Source organism: Pelophylax lessonae (genome assembly GCF_965119305.1).
Source record: "Pelophylax lessonae genome assembly, chromosome: 4".
NCBI lineage: Eukaryota > Metazoa > Chordata > Amphibia > Anura > Ranidae > Pelophylax > Pelophylax lessonae.
In genome coordinates, this window is record NC_138771.1 from 166866585 (window position 1) to 166892224 (window position 25640).

Genomic DNA, 25640 nt, shown 5'->3' on the forward strand with positions numbered 1-25640 from the left:
CCCCTGCGGGGAGGATCTTCTCATTAACTTGAGAGTTTAGGTAGAGGTGATCACTGTGTGCTTGTAATGTGTTTAACCTCTCTCTTTTCTTCACAGGTGATACCAAGTTTAGAGACCGTTAGTCAGTTCGTTGAGATTTAATTACCCACCAGAGCAGGCTTTGCTTGGTGGGGGGTGCATTGCCATAAATGCGCCCAAAATGTACTATATTTTATAGAAAGTGTACTATATTGTATAGAGAGATACGTATATTTTTGCATTTAAATTATGAGCCAACAGGACAAGGCTCATTTTTTGGTGGGGGTTGGATGTAGCACCATCCTAGTTAGGTAGGTGCTAGGTAAATGCATACAGTCAGGTCCATAAATATTGGGACATTGACACAATTCTAATATTTTTGGCTCTATAAACCACCACAATGGGTTTGAAATGAAACAAACAAGATGTGCTTTAATTTGAGGGTATTTACATCCAAATCAGGTGAACAGTGTAGGAATTACAACAGTTTGTATATGGGCCTCCCACTTTTTAAGGGACCAAAAGTAATGGGACAGATTTACAATCATAAATCAAACTTTCACTTTTTAATACTTGGTTGCAAATCCTTTGCAATCAATTACAGCCTGAAGTCTGGAACGCATAGACCTCACCAAATGCTGGGTTTTATCCCTGGTGATGCTCTACCAGGCCTCTACTGCAACTGTCTTCAGTTCCTGCTTGTTCTTGGGGCATTTTCCCTTCAGTTTTGTCTTCAGCAAGTGAAATCCATGCTCAATCGGATTCAGGTCAGGTGATTGACGTGGCATTCCACTTCTTTCCCTTTAAAAAACTCTTTGGTTGATTTTGCAGTATGCTTCGGGTCATTGTCCATCTGCACTGTGAAGCGCTGTCCAATGAGCTCTGAAGCCTTTGGCTGAATATGAGCAGATAATATTGCCCAAAACACTTCAGAATTCATCCTGCTGCTTTTGTCAGCAGTCACATCATCAATAAATACAAGAGAACCAGTTCCATTGGCAGCCATACATGACCACACCATGACACTACCACCACCATGCTTCACTGATGAGGTGGTATGCTTTGGATCATGAGCAGTTCCTTTCCTTCTCCATACTCTTCTGTTACCATCACTCTGGTAAAAGTTAATCTTGGTGTCATCTGTCCATAGGATGTTGTTCCAGAACTGTGAAGGCTTTTTTAGATGTTGTTTGGCAAACTCTAATCTGGCCTTCCTGTTTTTGAGGCTCCCCAATGGTTTACATATTGTGGTGAACCCTCTGTATTCACTCTGGTGAAGTCTTCTCTTGATTGTTGACTTTGACACACATACACCTACCTCCTGGAGAGTGTTCTTGATCTGGCCAACTGTTGTGAAGGGTGTTTTCTTCACCAGGGAAGGAATTCTTCGGTCATCTACCACAGTTGTTTTCTGGGGTCTTCCGGGTCTTTTGGTGTTGCTGAGCTCACCGGTGCGTTCTTTCTTTTTAAGGATGTTCCAAACAGTTGATTTGGCCACACCTAATATTTTGCTATCTATCTGATGGGTTTGTTTTGTTTTGTTTTTTTCAGCCTAATGATGGCTTGCTTCACTGATAGTGACAGCTCTTTGGATCTCATATTGAGAGTTGAGAGCAACAGATTCCAAATGCAAATAGCACACTTGAAATGAACTCTGGACCTTTTATCTGCTCCTAGTAAATGGGACAATGAGGGAATAACACACACCTGGCCATGGAACAGCTGAGCAGCCAATTGTCCCATTACTTTTGGTCCCTTAAAAAGTGGGAGGTACATATACAAACTGTTGTAATTCCTACACCTTTTACCTGATTTGGGTGTAAATACCCTCAAATTAAAGCTGAAAGTCTGCAGTTAAAGCACATCTTGTTTGTTTCATTTCAATTGTGTCGATGTCCCAATATTTATGGACCTGACTGTATATGCTGCTCCTGCTTAGCAGGGGAGCTTGATCTATTGGGTTGCCTGTCACATGTTTCCAAGTGTGATTCACTGGGTTTGAGGGAGTTTCCCCACTGTATCCAATGAGGGAGCTTGTTGGACAGTGGAGGAAACCCAGCCAGTGACACAGTGAAGTCAGGGGATCAAGGAGCTAGCTCACACAGAGTATTACAGTGAAGGGGGTGCCATGTAGAAAGCCCTGAAGAGTAGAAACAAAGGGGATGCCAGGAAGGGCCCTGAAGAGTGTTCTGCAGTACAGTACAGCTTATCTAAAGTGGGTCATTTATTACTACTTTATCGCTTTTGACAAGGTGAAGCAGCGGCCTTGCGCACTCTAGTACAGTTAAATGTCCAAGAAAATTGTGCATTGTTTCTTCAAGTTGGAGTATCCCACTCATTCCCTTCTCCTATCCAAGTTCTCAATAAAACCACAAAAACCAAAACCCCTAGACTGTTTCTTGACTGCGCCAGGCACTTTGAAGTCACTGAACTATTGTACTGTTGCTATGGGTAACCCAGGGGAACCTGTCACCAGCAGCTCCCCAGGGAGTAGTGCTACACTTAGTTTGGTGGTTTCATCTCCTGCTGACAGATGCAGCATAGGAGGGGAGGGTACTTTGTGGGATTGGGTGCTCAGGTAAGTAAAACTGTTGAAAACCAATGCTGGGGGTCTATTACTGCCTCGGCCAGCGAATGTCTACTGTTTCTGTTGGGGCTTTATTACTGCTGGGGATAAGCAGGATCTGTTATTGCTGCTGAGGTTATTATTGCCGGTGTCAGTGTGTGTTGCTATTGCTGCTGGAAGTTGTCATGTTGGATTATTATTGTGTTGGGGTTTTTGCTTGCCCTGACACTTGCTGTGGGTTACTATTGCTGGTCCTGATGCATGCTGGGGGTTGCCATTCCTTGCAATGACATAAACAATGAGGCTTATTTTACTCCCACAGTATTTTCAGTGTACTCCAAGGCCCTTTATGTCTAAACCATAACGCAAAGGGAGGCTCACGGAAAACCATACACACCAAAGCAACATCCTCCTTTTTTTTTTTTTTTTATTGCCTACAAAATAAAATGCATGGCGGACGGCACACTTAATGTCTGCATTCTTCTTCTCAACCTGTTTAAGGTGGAGAGCAGGCAGCTCGCATAGCGCACCATATTTTTTTTTTATCATTTATCTAATTCTTTTCTAACTACAGTTTATTTTATTGCCTAATAACGTCAATTATAGAACTGACTTTTTCACTCGCTGAACAGCAGTGTGACAGATAATTGTTACATACTTCTGACGACTGCAAACCCACAATGGGCACAACTCACTAAGCGATATGTTACTGCATTTGTGTATGTGGTAACATATCTAACAACGTTAAAAAAGAAAAAAAAAAAATGCATGACATTGCGCAGAAAGTTGTTGCACATCTCCCATGAATGTCACATCCTGGCAAGATTCAGGGAAAAAGATGTATTTTGGTGCTATTGCATGGAATCCAATTAGAACTTGGAGGAGGAGACAGGAAAAAGAGGACTGGGAAATTCCCACAATCGCACCTGCCACTACGCCTTTCCAAAAAAATGTAAGGCCGACAGCAACTTGGTCATGGCTGGTATGGCATGACTTCTCTGTGTAGGGGGCTCAGCATTTCCGATCACTTCGATATAGAGCTCCATTATCAGTTGCTTGGATAATTCGAACTTCTGCAGGGTCACAGCTTCAGAGAATTGGTCCAGAAGAGTGCGCTCCCTGAAGGTTCTTTCCTTCAAAAGGATCACTTGACTTCTCCCTCCCTTCCCTTCCTTCCTTCCTTCCATCCTCCCTTCCCTTCCTTTTTTTTTTTTCTCCTCCTACCTCCTCCCTCTCTTTTTCTCCTCCTCTTTCTTTTTCTCCTCCTACCTCCTCCCTCTCTTTTTCTCCTCCTCCTTCTACCTCCTCCTCTTTCTTTTTTTCCTCCTACCTCCTCCCTCTCTTCTTCTCCTTCTCCTCCTCCTCCTCCTTCTCTTTCTTTTTCTCCTCCTACCTCCTCCATAACGAAGGGCCACAATGACAGTAAGCAGGGCCGCTGGGTGGGGACCACCAGTCCTCCTCTAGGGGGACCGGGTCACGGGGAATCGGTGCGGTTGGGCAGGGAGGCAATTACAGAAGTCAGTTTCTCCCCCTCCTGACAGCTTTCAGCTGCTGCGGGGAGAGAGACAGACACAGGGCATCGTTCCAGTTTCTGCTTCTCCACCCCTCCCACAGTGCTGCAGGCTTCCCTGTCCAATATAAATAAAATAACAAATTGAAAAAAATAATAATAATAAACTTTGTAATTACAAATGTTAAAGAAATTGTAAAATAAAATAGTTGTAAGCATTTTTAACATTTAAAAAAAAAAAAAAATTATATATATTTTTTTAAATGGAAAAAAACATTTAAAAAGGGCTAATTCACACAGGTTTTCTGTTATGTTTGTGTCCGCTAATAATGATTTTAGTTTATTTTTAGTGATAATTTTGTCTGGATCCCTCCGCTATCACATACCTAGGCATCCAAATCCCTTCGACTCTTGCCGACCTTTACCCACGCAACTACCTGCCACTGTTGCAATCTATTAAAGTCGACCTCTCTAAATGGGAATCTGGCTCCTTCTCCTGGTTCGGCAGGATCGCGGTGGTCAAAATGAATATCCTCCTTTAAGACTTCTTTACACTATGCAGGCCGTCCCTTTAAAGCTCCCCCCAGCGTTTTTTCGTTCGTATCATTCTGCATGCACATCCTTCATCTGGCGTTCGAGGCGCCCCAGGCTGTCTTGGGATGTCTTGACTGCCCCGAAGGAGGTGGGTGGTTTGGGTTTACCGCACCTACAGAGATACTACTGGTCCTGCCACCTGGCGAGGGTGGTGGACTGGCACAAACACCGTCATGTCAAAGCTTGGGTCACGTTGGAGGACTCTTTCTCCCCCTTCCCCGTACAACACCTGCCCTGGATCTCACCACCATCCTTTCCGACGTTGTGCTACAAGCACCCGATCATCAACCCCACGATCACGATCTTTCGCAAGTTGTGCAAGACCTTGCACCTGGCATCCTCACCTGGCCCTATGGTACCCCTTATTCAAAATCCGGACTTCCCTCCAGGCCTTTCCTTCATCCCCCCACAGGGATCTGCTTCCAACGCTCCATGCAGGGCCAAACACTGCTTTCAAGCGGGCACATTGCTCTCTCACCCTAATTGGGCGCAGAAATACCCGGACTTCAAGCTTCGTTTCTTCAATTACTTGCAGCTCAGAGACTTCCTCCTGCGTACCCCTGATGTCTCCTGCTGGTCTAGGGTCCTCACCCCCTTTGAGACCCTGTGCAGGTCATCAGACCCTCAACGGCATCTTATCTCCCTACTGTACTCCCTTCTCTCTTTGCAATTACCACCTCGCCTCGTTCGTTTACGGGCTCGATGGGGGGAGATATCGGCCAAAACCTTGCCGGATGATGACTGGGAGCGAATTTTCTTTCACATTCACAAGGGATCCAGGAACGTCCTCACACAGGAGACCGGCTTTAAAATCTTCGCACACTGGTACAGGACGCCTGAACTTTTACATAAAATGTCGGCGGACCTCCCCTCCCTTTGCTGGCGCTGTCACCTTCATACAGGTTCTCTCCTGCATATCTGGTGGAATTGTCCGCGGATACAACCCTTCTGGAGGACGATACTCGCCCTAATAACCCGTATCACTACCTACACACCGGATTTCAGCCCAGCACAATTCCTCCTTCATCATTCTTCCCTCCCCCAGCGGACGTACAAGCGGTCTTTGGTCTTTCATCTGATCTCCGCCGCCAACATGTGCGTTCCGTGCCTCTGGCTGTCTCCCTCCCCACCCACTGTAGCTGACTTGCTGCGGAGGGTTGGAAGGATCTCCCGTATGGAAGATCTCACTTTTCAAGCTCTTGACACTCCCTCCAAATTTTATGACATCTGGGCCCCGTGGATTTAGTTTGCTGCATCAGATGAACACCGTCGCCTGATGAACACTTAGTCTGCTATATGCCTGCCACACCCCACCTGCTTCTCGGTCGTCTTCCGGAGGAGTGCGCCCGCACTCCTCTTCTCCTCCCCTCCCGATTTCCTATCTCCCTTCTACTCTCATTACCTAGTATGCTCTCTCTATCCCTCTACCCCCTCTTTTTATGCTATTGTTCTCTCTTCATACTGTCACATGACGCTCTTGGCGTCCACCGCCCCTACCTGCTTTCCCTGAGCTTCCCCTCTCTCCTACCTCCTGTTACCTACCGTACCCATGCTCAGCAATGGGCGGTCTATACGCATGTGTGGATGGTGCGCCCCCGGTCCTGGACACAGCGTGTTCCCCTTGGGGGTGTCCGCTTCGGGGGTGCCCCATCCAAGACATTCATTTTCCTGCTTCCTGGCCGCCCCCGTCCACAATTCTCCATTTTGAGGGGTCGGAATTCTCTCCTTTCCTCATTACTCCCCTACCCCGTAGATTCCCAATACCCCATATGATTGCACTTAACCCCATTACACTTTGGTTTCGGCCCATGCGGCTGGGATTTGTACCTGAGCCGCAGCAGCCCTCCGTACCTGCAATATTATGCTGAATTCCTGGCCATGTATTTAACGTGGCCGGGTCACATTTGATTTGTTTATACCTAAGTATCTACCGCAGATGGCATCTTTCTACTCCGTGATACAGTCTATGGTTATTTTGAATGTATGTTGTTATTTGTACTTATGTCTGCTGACTGTGCTATATTGCCATCACTTGTTAATGTTCATTTTTATTCTTCTCAATAAAACGTTTATAAAAAAAAAAAAAATTTTGTCTGGATATTTTCGGGGGGGGGGGGGGGGGGGCTGCCACGTAGGCTTTACAGGGCCCCATGATTTCTAACAAAAGCTCTGACAGTCAGCGTCAGCAAGTGAGGGAGCCTGTCTTTTACAGACTTCCTCCTCACTGTATATACTGCTTTTCTCCTCGCCTACCTTTCTCCGCCCCAACTCTAAATGACCGCTCTATAATCTAAAAAAAAAAAAAAGCCAGCAATTACAATTAAATGCCAATAATGACAGTCAGCGCCGGCAAGTAAGGGAGCCTGTGCAATGCAATCGTAGTGATGCCTACATAAAAGAAAAAAAAAAAAACGGCAATTGTTCTACACATGTTACATGTCACCACACACGCCAGAGTGAGATCAATCATTTTAGCACCATAGCTCATGGGTAACGCTAAACCGATGACCTGTAGCATTGCCTATGGAAAATATAGGATATTGACCTTTTTTCACTGTTTCACAGGTGCACGCAATTTTAATGCTTGACATGTTGGGTATCTATTTACTCAGTGCAACTTCATTTTTTATATTTTAAAATAAAAATGTGTAAACTATTGTGTTTGAGTGCCCTAAAATTAACTGTTTGTTTTTTTTTTTTTTACCCCAAATTTATTCTCTAGCGGGGTCTTTTTTCAGAAAATATAGAATGGTTGGGGGCTTAAAGGTATATTCAGGACTAAAATTATTTTTCAATCACGTAAATCAAAAAATTTACTCGGGGGATTAAGTGGATGTAAGGAACTGATGTAAGGAACTGATGTAAAGACGGATGAAAACTTTATCCATTTTTACCTTGATAAACGTAACTGAACTGATGAAACGCCTGTGGGGAAAGGGGCCTAAAAGTAATCTTTAGTAATAAATCTTTAAGTTCTCTAATTTATCACTAGATGTCAGTATTGAGCTGAAGATTGGCTGACTCTGCCTAAGCTTCCTTTGATGAGTTCATTTATCTGCGTTGCTGTCAGCGAGTGCTTATTCGCTTATTTGTACACTTCACCCTGGAGTCTGGAACTTATTAGTCAGGTTAACATGTTTTTACACTGTATGGTTCTTAAGCCATGCACAATGAGTTTCTTTAAAAAGTCTGAAACATCTGTTAGGATAATGTTATAAAACCAATAGTTGAAAAAAACAACAGTTCTTTACAGTAGTCAATTTATTAGGAACCCATTGACCCCTTTCTAACGATAAAATAGCTTATTTGTCCTACTTACTTTTTATTCAAACATTGTAGGGTACCATGATTAGGAACGCAAGGGAAATCATGTTCCTCAAGTATTAATACAAGCCCTACTGGCAGCCATATAGTGGATCTTGACCTATCTCTGACCATGTGTGTTCCACCCATCCCTATGCTGGAACATAAGGAAATGCTTTATTATTGATGGGGGAATTTAACAAGCAATGGAATCCTTAAAGTGGTTGTAAACCCCCCCATCTCTGACTTTTACCTATAATAAGGCTTACCTATAGGTACTGTAAATATATCCTAAACTTGCACCATTTAGGAGATAATGTACTGTACAGTGCGCTGATGGCGTCATCGGCGCATGCGCTCTGAAGGAACGGCCGCCCGTGCCATTTCTTCAGAGCCCTGTGCTGTGAGCGGCGGCTCCTGCGCGCATGCATGATGTCACCTAGCTCCGGCCTGTAGCACAGCCGGAGCCGCCGGACACGGAAGGAAGATGGGTTAAGATGGATGCCGCCTCCAGTGGGGACAATGTGGTCTTAGTTTGGAGGGAAGTGTCACATGCATACTAGCACATTATGCCTTTTACTTTTCAGGTAACAAAAAAGAAAAAAAAAAAATACTGACTTCTCTTTAAAAGTAAAAAAAAAGATATGATAACCTGCCATTTTATTTTAAAGTTCTTCTCTGTATATTCTCTTATATTACCAGATCTTTAATATCTTTATTAACCACTCCTGGACAAGAAGGATTTGCCCCCTTAATGACTAGGCCAATTTTTTGCGATTCCACTAAATAGAGCTTTCTTTTGGTGGTAATTGATTACCTGTGCGATTTTTTTTTTTTTGCGCTATAACCAAAGAGCGACATTTCTGGAAAAAAAAATATATAATTTTCACATTCTGCTGTAAAACATCCCCCCCCCCCCCCAAAAAAAAAAGTTAACAATCAAAATTTTTCATCCTTTTAGGCCAATTTGTTTTCTTCTACATATTTTTTATATAAAAAAAAAAATCTCTAAGTGTATTTTGATTGGTTTGCGCAAAACTTATTGCATCTATATACTAGGGCAAAGATTTGTCATTTTTATTTATTTTTTTTTACTAGTAATGGCGGCGATTTTTAGCGGAACTGCGACATTGCGGCGGACAGATCGGACCCCTAACTGACATTCAGTGGTGTAGCGTGGGGGGTGCTGGCGGGGGCCACTGGCACCGGGCGCAACATTTAGGGGGGCGCATCCCACGCCCACCATCCACGGGATCATAGTGTCCAGCCCCCGCCCGCCCGCCCGCCTCTTGGCTCTGTGACTGACTTTGTGCAGGACGAGCGGCGGCCGGGGGGTGGGGCTGGTTGTGGGTGAAGATGCTCGGTGCATGTGCAGCACCGCTTCCGGAGTCTCCCCCGATGTCCAGGCCACCCCGCTGTCTCTCCCCTTCGCTCCGGGTCGCCTCCTCGAGTCACCAGTGTTTTTACACAGAACAAGGTAAGTGATGTGCTGCCTGCCCCCGGGAGCCCAGGGAAGCTGACATGGGAGGGGAGGAGGTGGGTCAGTGGAGGGGCTGTCAGTATAGTGTATGTGTAAATGTAGGGGGGGGTTCAGTGTAGAGGGTCAGTGTAGGGGGTGTCATTGTAGGGGGGTCAGTGTATGTGTAAATGTAGGGGGGATCAGTGTATGGGTCAGTGTAGGGGGGTCAGTGTGTGGGAATGTAGGGGTGTCAGTATGGGGGGGTCAGTGTAGGGGGGTCAGTGTATGTGGAAATGTAGGGGGGGTCAGTGTATGTGGAAATGTAGGGGGGGGTCAGTGTATGTCAGTGTAGGGGGGTCAGTGTATGTGGGAATGTAGGGGGGGGGGTCAGTGTAGGGGTGTCAGTGTGGGGGGGTCAGCGTATGTGTAAATGTAGGGGGGTCAGTATAGGTGTCATTGTAGGTCTCAGTGTAGGCGTCAGTGTATGGGGAGGTCAGTGTATGTGTCAGTGTAGAGGGGGTTAGTGAAGGGGTGTCAGTGTATGGGGGGTGGTCAGTGTAGGGGGGGGTCAGTGTATGAGGGAGTCAGTGTCGGTGTCAATATAGGGGGGTCAGTATAGGTGTCGGTGTCAGCATAGGGGGGGTCAGTGTAGGTGTCAGTGTATGGGGGGTCAATGTAGGGGGAGGTCAGGGTATGGGGGGGTCAGTATAGGGGGTGTTAGTGTAGTTGTCAGTGAAGGTGTGAGTGAAGGTGTCACTGTAGGGGGGGTCAGTGCGTGGAATCAGTGTAGGTGTCAGTGAAGGGGTCAGTGTATGGGGGGTCAGTGTAGGTGGCAGTGTATGGGGGAGGTCAGTGTAGGGGGGGTCAGTGTAGGGGTCAGTGTATGGGGAGGTCAGTGTATGAGGGAGTCAGTGTGGGTGTCAATATAGGGGGGGGGGGGTCAGTGTATGGGGGGGGGTCAGTATAGGTGTCAGTGTAGCGGGGTCAGTGAAGGTGTCAATGTAGGGGGGTGTCAGTGTAGGTGGGGGTCAGTGTAGGGGGTTCAGTGAAGGTGTCAGGTAGGTCAGTGTAGGAATCGGGATTGTCAGTGTAGGGTTCAGTGTAAGGGTCAGTATAGTAATCAGGTAGGTAAGTGTAGTGATCAGGTCTGTTAGTGTATGAATCAGGTAGGTCTCTGTAGGTGTCAGTGTAGTGGGCAGTGTATTGGTCAGGTAGGTCAGTGTAGGTGTCAGTATAGAAATTAGGTAGGTTATTGTAGGTGTCAGTATAGATATTAGGTAGGTCAGTGTAGGTGTCAGTATAGAAATTAGGTAGGTCAGTGTAGTGATCAGGTTGGTTAGTGCAGGAATTAGGTAGGTCAGTGTAGGAAGAAGGTAGGTCAGAGTAGGTGTCTGTGTAGTGGTCAGGTAGATTAATGTAGGTGTCAGTAAAGTAATCAGGTAGGTTGGTGTAGGAATAAGGTAGGTTTCTGTAGTGGTCAGCTAGGTCAGTGTAGGTGTTAGTATAGTAATCAGGTAGGTCAGTGTAGGTGTCAGTATAGCAATCAGGTACTTTAGTGTAGGAATAAGGTAGGTCACTGTAGTGGTCAGCTAGGTTAGTGTAGGTGTCAGTATAGTAATCAGGTAGGTCAGTGTAGGTGTCAATATAGTAAGGTCAGTGTAGGTGTCAATATAGTAATCAGGTAGGTCTGTGTAGTGGTCAGGTAGGTCTGTGTAGGTGTCAGTATAGTAATCGGGTAGGTCAGTGTAGGAATAGGGTAGGTCTCTGTAGTGGTCAGCTAAGTCAGTGTAGGTGTCTGTGTAGTGGTCTGGTAGGTCAGTGTAGGAATAAGGTAGGTCTCTGTAGTGGTCAGTGTAGGTGTCAGTATAGTAATCAGGTAGGTCAGTGTAGTGGTCAGGTAGGTCTGTGTAGGTGTCAGTATAGTAATCAGGTAGGTCAGTGTAGGGATAGGGTAGGTCTCTGTAGTGGTCAGCTAGGTCAGTGTAGGTGTCTGTGTAGTGGTCAGGTAGGTCAGTGTAGGAATAAGGTAGGTCTCTGTAGTGGTCAGGCAGGTCAGTGTAGGTGTCAGTGTAGTAATCGGGTAGGTCAGTGTAGGTGTCAGTATAGTAATCGGGTAGGTCAGTGTAGGAATAAGGTAGGTCAGTGTAGTAATCAGGTAGGTCAGTGTAGGAATAAGGTAGGTCTCTGTAGTGGTCAGTGTAGGTGTCAGTATAGTAATCAGGTAGGTCAGTGTAGTGGTCAGGTAGGTCTGTGTAGGTGTCAGTGTAGTAATCGGGTAGGTCAGTGTAGGAATAGGGTAGGTCAGTGTAGGTGTCTGTGTAGTGGTCAGGTAGGTCAGTGTAGGAATAAGGTAGGTCTCTGTAGTGGTCAGGCAGGTCAGTGTAGTAATCGGGTAGGTCAGTGTAGGTGTCAGTATAGTAATCAGGTAGGTCAGTGTAGGTGTCAGTATAGTAATCATGTAGGTCTGTGTAGGTGTCAGTATAGTAATCGGGTAGGTCAGTGTAGGAATAAGGTAGGTCTCTGTAGTGGTCAGCTAGGTCAGTGTAGGTGTCTGTGTAATGGTCTAGTAGGTTTGTGTAGGGGGCGCAAATGACTTACCTTGCCTCGGGCGCTGACAACCCAAGCTACGCCACTGCTGACATTTTTGACACGTTTAGAGGGACCAGTGACATTACTACAGTAATCAGTGCTAAAAAAATGCACGGTTACTGTAGTAATGACATTGGCAGGGAAGGAAGGAGTTAACCTAGGGGTGATCAAAGGGTTAATTGTGAGCCTAGGGGAGTGTTTACTAACTGTATGGGGGGATGGGCTTGTGAAATGACCATAGAGACCTGTGATCCTATATTGAAGGATCACAGGCGCTCTGTGATCATTGATCATCAGGCACAATGCCTGGAAAACATGCACAACTAATGTGTACTACTCATTGGAAGCAAATGGAAATGAGGGGGGAAGGAAAGGTTGTCCTCTTTTTCATATGTATAATGTATCCTTAGCCTTTGAAACCACATTTTGTAGACGTATTGATACCATTTGCCCTGAGGTATAAAATGATATAAGGAAAGACTGTATTTATTGAATGATTATTTCACAAAATACAAATATATTTTGGTTGAACTCCATTTTCATTGTCCACATCTTTCCATCTTTTGGCCATTAGTTTGTGGCTGGATGTGCAGGTATAATTCAACCTCCCATAGATTTATTTCATTTTTCCGATTGTCTTTGTTCAGCTCACCTTACAGTGTGTGGTTATACCTGTGAAGGGAAGAGGGGGAGCACAGGTAGGCCCCTACTCCTAGTATTTGCTTACATTAGAAGTTTAAAACTACCAATTTTGTTAACTTTTTTAGGCACAGCTGAAGAAACCTGGAGATAGGTGGATAAAAGATTGTGCCTGTGTCCACCTGTGTCGCTTAACCTGTTTGTAATTTGGCTTGATGTGTTAAATTTGGCTGTGTGAACGTTTAGTAGCATTGAATTTTCAGTAATAAAGGGACTTCTAAGAAAGGGCAGTTTTGGGTACATAAAGATAAAGGCTAGACAAAAAGTGTATGACTTCTAGCCACCTGCTAGTATACACGTTGTACATAAAATAGACCTAGAGTTAGTGTGACATTCAAAATGTTTAAGGATTAGAACAAGGTCGTATAGAGAAAACAAAACGTTTCTAGGTCACAAGGCAAAGATCCAGGGTGGCTAAGGTTATGCATACATTGACATAGAAAACATACGTTATGCAATGCACTGATGACTGGACTGAATGCATACTGTGCAGTTTTAGAAGGGGTTCTACCTGCTTAAAAGCACATAGATTGTAATATACAGATGTAGTTGCAAATACCAATATGCAAAAGGTTTGAAACGATGTTGGCTTGCACTAGGGATGCACCGAAATGAAATTATTGGCCGAAGCCGAATAATAATAAAATGTTTGGCCGAAGGCCGAATACCGAACGCGGTGTTTTGCATTTTTTCCATTTATTTTGCCAATTTTTTGTCCTCTCTCTTGTCCTCTCGTGTCTCTCTCTCTCTCTCTCTCGTCCTCTCACTCTCTCTCTTGTCCTCTCATGTCTCTCTCTCTCCCTAAATGTTACTGTAGGGAATGGGATTCAGTACACACTGCAGCCTTGTACCATAGGGTTAATGTTAGTGACACTGTAGGGATTGGGAATGATGCTGGGAATGGAACTCAGGAAGCATGCAGGCAGCCTTGTAAATTTTAATTGCAGATACAGGGCACTGGGCAGGTCAGGGTTAATGTGGTAACATCAATTACTCAGTGACAGTCAGTCAGTGTCAGTGTGGACTCGATCAGATTATACAGTGACAGACAGTCTCTCATAGTGGTGGTAGTAGGAGGCTGGAGGTGGACTAGTAGTAGCCTGGAAAGGAGCACAGCCGCATACAGGCATACCCCGTTTTAAGTACACTCACTTTACATACACTCGCGAGTACGGACACAGCCTGGTCAGCTTGGCATGGCACTACTCCCGGTTTTTAACTTTGGTGTCTATGGGAAATCTTGGTCAGTTTGACATGGCACTGCTCCCAAACCATAAGTGACAGGGATACCAAATGTAGGGAGCACCGAGAGGGGACCCAGGACTACAACATATCCTATTTGTGGCCAGCCAGCTTGCCAAGGTAATCTACCATGTCATAGTCCTGGATCCCCTTAACATGCTCCCCAAGCTTGGTGTCCTTGTCAGCAGTGCCATGTCAAGCAGACCAAGATTTCCTATGGATCTAGTGTATTTACATGCATTGAGAAATGAAAAAATGTATTGCTTCACTTTAAGTACATTTTCGTTTTACATACATGCCCTGGTCCCATTGTGTACTTAAAAGTGGGGTATGCCTGTACATACATTACTCACTCGTGCACTGCAGCCCGCCCCACACATTCAGTGAGTCTTACTCTCCTCCCTAGTTTTTTCAATGGCACATTCAGGAAGCCAATCACGCCGTGAGTAGCGGCACAGCGGAACCAATCAGGTGTGCAGGCACGCGTGATTGGTTCGCTGTGCAGCTAATCACGGCGTGATTGGCTTCCTGAATGTGCTTTTGAAAAAACTAGGGAGGAGAGTAAGACTCACTGAATGTGTGGGGCGAGCTGCAGTGCACGAGTGAGTAATGTATGTATGCTCACCGCTGAAGTGTACCGGCTTCCCCTGCCTAACACGGAAGTCTGTGAGTCCTCCTGTCCTCCTCCGAGTCCCTTCCCCCTGTAAATATCGTGACCTCGGCGATATGAATATCGCCTACGGACACAGAACAATAGTCAATATCATATCGACTATCATTCAGCCCTATTATTCGGCACAAAATTATTCGGCCTTTTGACTTATTCGGCCGAACACCGAAAGTGCTATTTTTTCTATTTTCGGCCGAATAATGTTCGGCCGCCGATTATTCGGTGCATCCCTAGCTTGCACTGTTCAGTTTTCACAAATGGTGCAAAGCTGTGATATTTTTTTATTGCAAAAAATTCAAGTTAATGAGTAATAATCTTAAGGCAAGAAAAAAAAAATGTTTTCCAGCTCGAGCATTCATAGATAAACAATGCCGATGAGGATCCACTAATTGTATTGCCTTTAGCCGTAGTTGCTATGGCAGTAACTATGCACCCCAAAGCTCAAACACATATGTGTCTGTGTGCACATGCATATATATAGGGCGGCACAGTGGTGTAGTGGTTAGCACTTTCACCTAGCAGCAAGAGGCTCGCTGGTTCGAATCCCAACCACGACACTACCTGCCTGGCGTTTGCATGTTCTCCCTGTGCCTGCGTGGGTTTCCTCTGGACACTCCGGTTTCCTCCCACACTCCAAAGACATGCTGGTAGGTTAATTGAATCCTGTATAAAAAAAAAAAAATTGTCCCTACTGTGTATGTATGTGAGTTAGGGACCTTAGATTGTAAGCTCCTTGAGGGCAGGGACGTAAATTGACAGCGCTATATAAGAACCGAACCTTAAATAAATATATATAAGACAGAAAGGGTGCAGCGCCAAATACTAGTAAACACTGAGTGCACTGAAGCTCAAGTAACACATTAGCATGTCATCACAATAGATATATTAGTATGTGCATACAAATTGAAACAGTCCCAAGGGTGAGTCCATATAAAGGGGAAATTAAATGGAGATCATGCCTAGGTTACAGACCGTGACCAGACAAAAAAGTCCTTCAGTAGCTTGGTGTTAAAAGCAGAAGGTATGAGGAGAGGTCCCGATCCCAGAATAAAACCAAGGTTCCACCGCTGTGCTCCACTCAACAAAACCCTTACCAGAGTAAATGGACCCTCAAACGAATGAGCGGTCAAACAGATGATTGGTATGGTGCAGTTGTCATACCAGCGCATAAGAGGCGATCCTCCACATCTCCAGTTACAGTAGATGATAATCCGAGATATCCCCCTCTAAGGTTCCACCAGTCATCAGCAATCCGATGTAAACCTCATAAAGAGAAGAGGAACCAATCGCGTAGTATGTATTGACTTTATTGAATAAAGTGCTACTCACATGTCAGCAATGATAAACAAACATGTCCAAAGATGGCCGCGGCTAGTGCGTGCTTGCGTGCGTCATGCGTGCCTAAAAGTCTATGCCTTTTTATTACATATTTTTTTAGAATCCACAATTTTTTTTTTTGCCTTACAGCTTTTTTATATTAAGGTTTATTATAGTTATACAATAATACTCAAATTTTACAATACCTGTAAACCTGCCACAGCGACACAGGCTCTATCAACATCATAAATACATAAAGCAGTGTGTATAGGATTTATTCTCTAAAGAACTAGCAATAAAGGGTTGGCTACAAATATGATACAGCAAATTAACCCCCATATTAAAAGAACTGAAGGGTATTACATCCTAGATAAATCATCATGATCATCATAATATACATTCTAAGAAAAATATGTATAATAATTTTATTTTATTTTTTATTTTTTTTGTATAATGATTTTATTGTCCTTTTTATTATCAGTAATCATTTTTTAGGAGCAATATTATTTAAAATGCTTGCCAGTATTTATTACAACTTGTTTATGGTGTTATTAACGTGTATTATTTCATTCAGGGGTTTTATTTTATTTATTTATTTATTTTTTTTAAACGTAATTTAGAAATAGAACAACCACTTATTGGTGGCAGAGCTACCACTTTTCCAATTTTTATAGATTATGGGTTTTTTTGATTTGGCAAACCGTAGGAGCTCTGCTGATAAAGCTTGTTATTTACAGACCTGGATAGCTGAAGCCTAAATTATGCACAAAGATGAATTTTGGCAATTGATTGATTCTCCCCTCGACACATACTTTTCCTTGATGCATTCTCTTCCTTTTAGAACAGTGGACAAAGCAGAAGTTGCTGCTCCTCCCATCAGATAACCTGGAATGTTCTGCAAAACCATGGTCATGAGTGTTTTAAGTATTTATCTGTAAAACAAAGACCTTCTACAGTTGTTGAATAGATATGATATTTTGGTAAACCTTCAGATTATAAAATATAATTCTAAACAATGATTGTCTCCATTGAAATATTGGCGGTGTTGCAGTACATATCCCTTATTCTTACTTGTTCCTGCTTTAGCAGATCAAACTTGAGTTTTAAACCCAAGAACCTGCAGAAGTCTGAGTTTCCATCATCTCTTCTACAGCAGCTACTCCCAGCCACCACTAGAATAGAGACGGGTTGCTCATTTATGCCAAAAAAAACCCGTAATTTTTTGTCTTCTTTTTAGTTTCCTCTAGTGAGGACTGGGAGCAGCTGCTGCATGAAGGATATTATGTGAATCTCCTTCCAGTTTGGATGTCACCCAATTCTGGGTAATTTACAAAACGCCCCCTTGCAAAAAAAACTTCTTCAATCAGGATTCAGAGACAAGCATGGAATTATTGGTATCCTATTCTTTAAGTCACAGAAAAGATGGTCATGGGTATTCTTATTTTTTCTTTTTTTTTTCCTTTTGACCAGCCATTAAAAAAAACGAACAGATTCCCCCATCCCATCCAAACAAGTGAGGTGAATGGAGGAATCCTCCCTGCTGTGCTATCATATTCTGCCAGTGGGGGCTCCTCTATTGTTAGAATACACTGATCGGCAATGGAGCTAAATTGGCTGCAGCCACTGATCGAATAAAAGTTTTTCCCATAGTCCCGTTCAACAGAAACCTATTGTTTGAGAAACTTGAAGCTTGAACTGGCGTAGATAGATCACAATTTCTATCCATCTATGGGCAACTAAATCATGTCTCTTGCATTTCTCTTGTTTGCCTTATGTTTGCCATTATTAAATTTTTTTTTTTTAAACGGGATGTTGGAAAATATTAATTCAGTAAAGTCGGCTGCAGCACTGACAGTAGGAGAGTCCCCATCGTCGGAATACAATTGCACAGCAGTAAGGATTCCTCCTTCCAAAGAGTTAGTAAGCAAGCGCTGTACAGTCTAGAGTGGCTTAACAACTGTGGTGAGAGGGGGTATCAATATCCAAGGGAGGGGGGGGCTGTAGGGGATGCCCGTATGGGGGGGATCCAGTAGTGTGGATAGTTCATGTAAATCCAATTGTCATGGTGAAAACAAAGTCTATGCAGAAAGGCAGCCAGCTTGCCAGAGTAGGAAGAGCTCTAAATGTGAGGAAGCTGAAAAAAGAGCAGCGCCCATCTAAGTGTAGATTATAAATATCAGGGGTACACTTTATTGTAATAAACTTACAAACAGGAGGAAAATCAGAAGCATCAGCCCTGATGTCTATCCAACCTGCAGTGACCTTCCTTTCTCCCGGCATCACTTGGCACCTCTCCCTGCTCATGGACCCAAAGCTCTGGAACCCACCGGTGCTCCCGGCAACGTGGCACTCTGAGGACGCCGTGCTGTCTTCTACTTGGACTTGCAGGATGTTATTCTACAGATACTTCTGATTTTCCACTTGTTTGTAAGTTTTTAATACAATTTAGGATTCCTCCATCCACCTCACTTATGTGGATGGGGGCATCTGTTTTTATTTTTGACCAGCCCTCTGGCTAATTGAAAAAAATACCCATCTATCTATGGCCAGCCTTGTTCTATTTGTGTTGACCTGCATTGATCTGTACAGGTTAAGGACAGCCATACAAACTAACAAGGTATGGTTGGATATGCCTCGTGAGGTGCCTCCATCCCCACAGAATATACAAAGAAATATGAATTGCACATGGGACTTTAGATGAAGTGCAACACACTCAATAATCAATAAAGTAAAGATTTATTGATAAATACAATTTCCAACAGATCAACAGTGACATAATTGCCATATAGTCAAGCAGATTGGTCAATATATGCATGTTAACTGTAGCCATGTACAGTGTTTCAAAGATCAATCCTAATAGGTATGAACTTGCAACTATGTAACCCAAGGTCGGCCATACACAGAGCAAATTTCTTCCCTGCAACCACAGGTTGCAGGAAAGAAATTCACTCAGTTCTCCCATCAACACAGACAGTGTTGATGCGGGAATTCCTCCTGCCAGGCCGGGGGGGGGGGGGTGGGGGAAGCCGTCCCCGCTGGGAGAGGACAGTGATCATTGCTAGCTGATATAGCAGCCACTAGCGAAAATCGCAGGTAAACCTGGCATGCTGGTTGTATCCAAATTGATCGATCAGCTTGCCCATTGAACAATTCAGCCTGCCCATACACATTTCAAATCTCAGCTGGTTTTGATCCTAAGATTTGAACTGTGTATGATATATAAACGGTGGGGGGTACTGCGCTTCTGAGTAGGTGAACAATATTAAATAAATAAATAAACTATATCTGGTGTGTGTGCCTATCACAATATATATAGAAGAGAACTATACCAAATAAATTAAGTCCATATTCATAGTAAACAATTTAAAATAAAAATAAAAGTGCAATACTCTAAAAACCACTTAATGTGCTGATGATGCTTTAGTGACAAATAAGGTGCTCGGGTGCATATATATAAAACCAAAGTGTCCTCAGTGCTTCACAAACATATTATATAACGGTCTGGGTGTAAACAAAGTCCAAAATAAATAAAAAAATGAATAAACAGATGTGTTCAAGTGGGTAAGTTAAGTCCACAGGTGCTACTCCTTCACCAAACACCGTGCTGCAAATAGTGGGGTGCTTCTCCTTATCCCCTCAGGGTGTTCTAGCTGCTCACCTTAAAGACTAAGGGTAAAAAGCCTTATCACTAATCCAGGGAGCCACCCCTGAAGAAGCCACGTGACGCGGAAGTGGCGTAACGCGTAGGGACGTTCAGACCGGAAGTGACGCACATCGCGGAAGTGAGGACTGCGATCCCACTCCGACGCTATCCTTTTTGCGCTTTGTGTACTCAGCAAATGTGAGTAGTTTTAATGATATTTTAATAAAGTACCCGTTATCCAGACATACTGCACTATTTTGAGTATTCTGTTTTGAGAGCCATTGTGACTGTGGAGAGTCTGGAGAGGGAGAGGGAGCCAAATCATCCGCAGCAGCCCAGATATCTGACCCTAGTGGAGTACGGCATATAATTGGAGAGGAGCCCCCTGGATTAGTGATAAGGCTTTTTACCCTTAGTCTTTAAGGTGAGCAGCTAGAACACCCTGAGGGGATAAGGAGAAGTACCCCACTATTTGCAGCACAGTGTTTGGTGAAGGAGTAGCACCTGTGGACTTAACTTACCCACTTGAACACATCTGTTTATTCATTTTTTTATTTATTTTGGACTTTGTTTACACCCAGACCGTTATATAATATGTTTGTGAAGCACTGAGGACACTTTGGTTTTATATATATGCACCCGAGCACCTTATTTGTCACTAAAGCATCATCAGCACATTAAGTGGTTTTTAGAGTATTGCACTTTTATTTTTATTTTAAATTGTTTACTATGAATATGGACTTAATTTATTTGGTATAGTTCTCTTCTATATATATTGTGATAGGCACACACACCAGATATAGTTTATTTATTTATTTAATATTGTTCACCTACCCAGAAGTGCAGTACCCCCCACCGTTTATATATCTTACACTGTTTGGTCACCAGTTCCGGTACTAGCAGCATCTGGGGTCTCCTTTAAACCCCTGCTATCGCTCTAGTTTAGACAGCGCAGGACTCACTACACCATACCTTTGAACTGTGTATTGCTCGCCTTAACCAGCTTAGCGGTATCCCCGAGCGTGACTCGGGGTGGATTTTCCATGCTATTATCGATATCCCCGAGTCACGCTCGGGGTGGATGTTCAGAGCGTGCAGCGGTATCACTTACCATCTCCTGGCGATCCAGCGATGATCTCCCATTGCTGTGATCGCCAGCCGACATCCCCACCGCTCGTCCGTCGGTATGAGGACTTCCTGGTTCCGTTCCCTGGGAGCGGAACTAGGGAGGGAAATTCAAACGTTGCACAAAACACAAACACATAACATTTATATTATATTATATATATATATATATATATATATAATATGTGTGTGTGTGTGTGTGTGTGTGTGTGTGTGTGTGTGTATATGTGTGTGTGTGTATATGTGTGTGTGTGTATTTGTGTGTGTGTGTGTGTGTGTGTGTGTGTATATATATATATATATATATATATATGGGATGTCTACTATAGAGTCTTGTTTTGGTCAGGTTTAAGTCAGTAATTGCTAAGAATTGTAGGCCTATAATACATAACGCCAAATTTCCATGCAAAAAATTGTACCGCTTTTGGTACATAATTCCTGACACAATCATACCGCCAGGGAGGTTAAGCAGGCTCAACATAAGGGCAAATAGAACGCAGTTGTTTTTCTGTGCATCCTGTTCACACCACAACACTACATAACTTGGACTGCATTGCCTAAAAATGCCGATATTGTTCATTTTGTCACTCGGCACAACTCACTGCACCGTAGCGTGTTGCAACAAGCAATGTTATGTAGGCTTGAATGATGTGTCATTATGTGACACTTGAATAAAGTATAAAAAAAAAGGCTAATGGTGCCCTGTGTTGTAACAAAGCACTTTAACACAGTGGACAGCACCCTGCATGCATTTTGGCTTGTGGATTGATGTGAACGAGCCCTACAGTAGGGCTTTTATTCCTGATATTTTTTTATGTAGTTCAAATATGTTCGTATTAGTCATAGTGTTGCTTTTTAATATAAATCTGTATTTGTAACTTAAAAAAAGACCAATTAACCACTTGTTAAGTATCTTCATAGCAGCACATTGACCTTTAGACGGAAGAAATTAGTTGGCTGCCAACAAGTGTTTAAATCTCTCTCTGTAATAAAAAAAAACACCTGTGTAATCCTGGATTGCCGTTGCATGATGAAACTGTGCTAGAAGGGCAAAGCTGGCATTTCTTAATGTATGATTCATTGTTTTTCTTTTTCAGTAAAACGCTGGAGGGAGCCAAAGGAATGGAGACGCCCCTGGAGAATTTGGTGAGTATATTAATTTTGTCCTTTTTTTCATAAAGCGCTGCGCAACCTGTTGGCGCTATATAAATCCTGTAAAATAATAATAATAAACTGTATACTCGCTAACTAGTTGAAAGTGCCTTTTGATCTCTATTTTGGACATATGTACTGTGCTCTGTGGAAATATTTAGGTTCCTCTAAGCACATAGTGTTCATTGCTTTTACTAATTGCTATTGATTTTTTCCAGCAGTCTCTCTTAAAGGGGTTAGCCCCATGAAAGCCTAAGATTTATTAACATGGCCAGTCATTATGAACTTTGCCCAGTTGGTTTTGCTTGGGGGCTAAAAAAGGTTTAAAGGCATATTGTTTCTAACGAGTCACCAGTGGAGTTTTTTTTCCTGGGGGTCCTTATTAAATGGAAATTACTTGCTGCCTGCTGAGTTATATGGTGGGGAACTGGCCAGATGTGGGGAAAGCCCTGGGGTCCTTACAGCCAACTTGACCTTTATATTCTAAATCAGGGGTCTCCACACTTTGTAAACCAAGAGTCAGTTTACTGTGCTCCAGACCTTGGGGGTGGCCGGACTGTGACCAGCGGGAATAAAAAAATTTTCTGTCTCTGTCATCAGTGGATGTAAACCGTGCCCTGTCTTTGGTATTAGTTAGAACTAGTGGCCCATTATTAGTGTCAGTGGGTGAAATGGTGCCCCACTGTTGATGTCAGTGGCATGAAATATGCTACATTGTTGGTATCAGTGGGCAGAATAGTATCTCATATCAATGGGATGAATAGTGCCCTAAAGGCAAGAAAAGGGCCGCATCTGGTCCCTGGACATGCAGGACCCTTGGCTATGGAAAACTTGCCACCTCCTCAAATGTGTATTTGTTGCCTGTAAGGGTTTCCTGTGTTACCTGTTGGTGCAAATGTGTTGCTGCTTCTTCTGGGCTTTAACAGTCCAGAGATCTGCACCTGAATATTGCAACATTGTTTCAGGATTGTTATTGTAGCACCCTCTGGTGCACAGTTAAAATAGGTAAAGTTATGCTTACTTACAGTAGTCTGGGCGAGTCTAGGTAATTGGCCTGGGTTTACTTTAGGTCATGCTGGAGGGCTCTACAGGTCAGACCTTTAGTCCCTCCCCCTGGTTCTAGAAACAACGTAATACCTCACGTGTGGGGCGATCGCTGTTTGAGCGCGTGTGGGACCAACACATGCGTTTGCCTTTTAAACAATGAGATGAGTTTCTCCATGTGCTGTTTTATTGTCCATTCATAGTATGGGGCCTGGGTGGTGTCTAAGCTGTTTTGCTTTACCACTTGCTTACTGCCCTATAGCATTTTTACTGCTTTTGGGCTCCAGCTCTGTGCAGGATCAAGTGTATATACACTGCTCATAAAATTAAAGGAACACTTTGAAAACACATTAGATCTCAATGGGGAAAATATCATGCTGGATATCTATACTAATATGGACTGGGTAATGTGTTGGGAATGAAAGGATGCCATATCGTTTAATGGAAATTAAAATTATCAATGTACAGCGGGCTGAATTCAAAGACACCCCAAGAATCAAAGTGAAAAAAATGATTCACCAGGCAGGTCTATTTTGCTAAAATTTCACTGCAGCAACTCAAAATGGTACTAAGCAGTTTGTATGGCCACCCACATGCTTGTATGCATGCCTGACAACATCGGGGCATGCATGGATGGTTTCCTGGGGTATTTCCTCCCAGATCTGGACCAGGGCATCACTGAGCTCCTGAACAGATTGAGGTGCAACCTGGAGGCATCCGATAGACCGAAACATAATGTCCCAGAGGTGTTCAATTGGATTTAGGTCAAACGAGCCTGGTGGTCATACAGTTGTATCAATTTCTTCATCCTCCAGGAACTAGCTGCATATTCTCGCCACATGAGGCCGGGCATTGTCGTGCACCAGGAGGAACCCAGGACCCACTGCACCAGTGTAGGGTCTGACAATGGGTCCAAGGATTTCATCCCAATACCTAATGGCAGTCAGGGTGCCATTGTCTAGTCTGTAGAGGTCTGTGTGTCCCTCCATGGTGGTATACCTCCCCAGACCATCACTGACCCACCTCCAAGCCAGTCATGCTGAACGATGTTACAGACAGCATAACGTTCTCCACGGTTTCTCCGCACCCTTATACGCCTGTCACATGTGCTCAGGGTGAACCTGCTCTCATCTGTGAAAAGCACAGGGCACCAGTGGAGGACCTGCCAAATCTGGTGTACAATGGCAAATGCCAATCCAGCTCCATGGTGCCAGGCAGTGAGCACAGGACCCACTAGAGGACTTTGGACCCCAAGACCACCCTCATGAAGTCTGTTTCTGATTGTTTGTTCAGAGAAATTTATACCAGTGGCCTGCTGGAGGTCATTTTGCAGGGCTCTGGCAGTTCTCATCCTGTTTCTCCTTGCACAAAGAAGCAGATACTGGTCCTGCTGATGGGTTAAGGACCTTCTATGGCCCTGTTCAGCTCTCCTAGAGTAACTGCCTGTCTCCTGGAACCTCCTCCATGCTCTTGAGACTGAAAAAAAACAAAAAATATATCCCATAGTTTGTAGACACTAGAACGCTCGTGTAAACCAGTCAATATACGCATAATAGAATTTTTATTACAAAAAATATGTAGCAGAATACATATTGGCCTAAATTGATGAAGAAATTTAAATTTTTAAAATGTTTTTATTACATATGTTTTATAGCAGAAAGTAAAAAATATTGCGGGTTTTTTTTTTTTTTGTTAAACGGGCAGTCTTTTTTTGTTTATATATATATATAAAAAAAAAAAAAATGCAGTGGTGATCAAATACCACCAAAAGAATGCTCTATTTGTGATTTGTGGGGAAAAAAAATGCCATCAATTTTATTGCACGACTGCGCAATTGTCAATTAATGTAATGCAGTGCCATATCGCAAAAAAATGGCCTGGTCATTAAGGGGGGTAAATCTTCCAGAGGTCAAGTGGTTAACTGTAGTAGAGAAAAGTCAAGTGACCAGCCTGGCTCTGCTGTCTGGCAGGACTGTGTATATCTAGTGGATGGATGGGCAGAAAAGGAGCTCCTGTGACAGGTAGAACAGTTTGCTTTTTATATATATATATATATAATATATATATATATATATATATATATATAATATATTTATTTCATCTGAACTTTCATAAAGAATGACATGTTGATTGGTGAAATAAAGTACAAAGAGCAGTGTTGTACAGTAACTCGCATCAAGCAATCCAATTTCAGGTTTTATTAGTTTGAAAAAGGGGGGGGGGGGGCGAGAATATTTCTGCCAAGGCAAAATAGTTCTATCAGGCAATTTCAGTAATGGGTAATGGGAAGTGGACATGACAAGGAAATGTGCTTTGTGCTTTTTGATAGTGATTTATAAAGTAGTAAGATTCATATTCTATACAAACCTCTGGCTTCAGTGCATGCTTTGTGTGTCAACATTTAGACGCTGGTGTTTAATGGGCATGAATTCTTAAAGTTTGACAGATTTCACGTGTTAAAATTTAAGTTCAAATTAAAGTTAAATTGGGGCTGATTTTAAAGATCTTTTTTTAAAGTGGAAGTGAACTTCCATCACCAACTTTTACTCATAGGTAAGCCTATAATAAGACTTACAAATAGGTAGTGTATGCCCGTTTAGGAGATATTTACTTTACATGCAGCCAGTGACATCCCTGGCGCATGCGCTGTGAAGGAACGGCCACCCATGCCCTTCCTTTTAGAGCCCTGCGTCGTATACGGCGGCTCCT

The 25640-nt window shown here is 43.4% G+C and overlaps 1 protein-coding gene across 1 annotated transcript in view; it reads left to right on the forward strand.

Moving 5' to 3' along the window:
• Positions 1-25640, forward strand: part of LOC309553153 (store-operated calcium entry regulator STIMATE-like) — a 177549-nt gene that overhangs the window by 50807 nt on the left and 101102 nt on the right. Inside the window, exon 2 of the mRNA XM_082254062.1 lies at positions 21833-21881. Coding sequence (XP_082110188.1) covers positions 21833-21881 — 49 coding nt within the window. The remainder of the gene's footprint in view (positions 1-21832; positions 21882-25640) is intronic.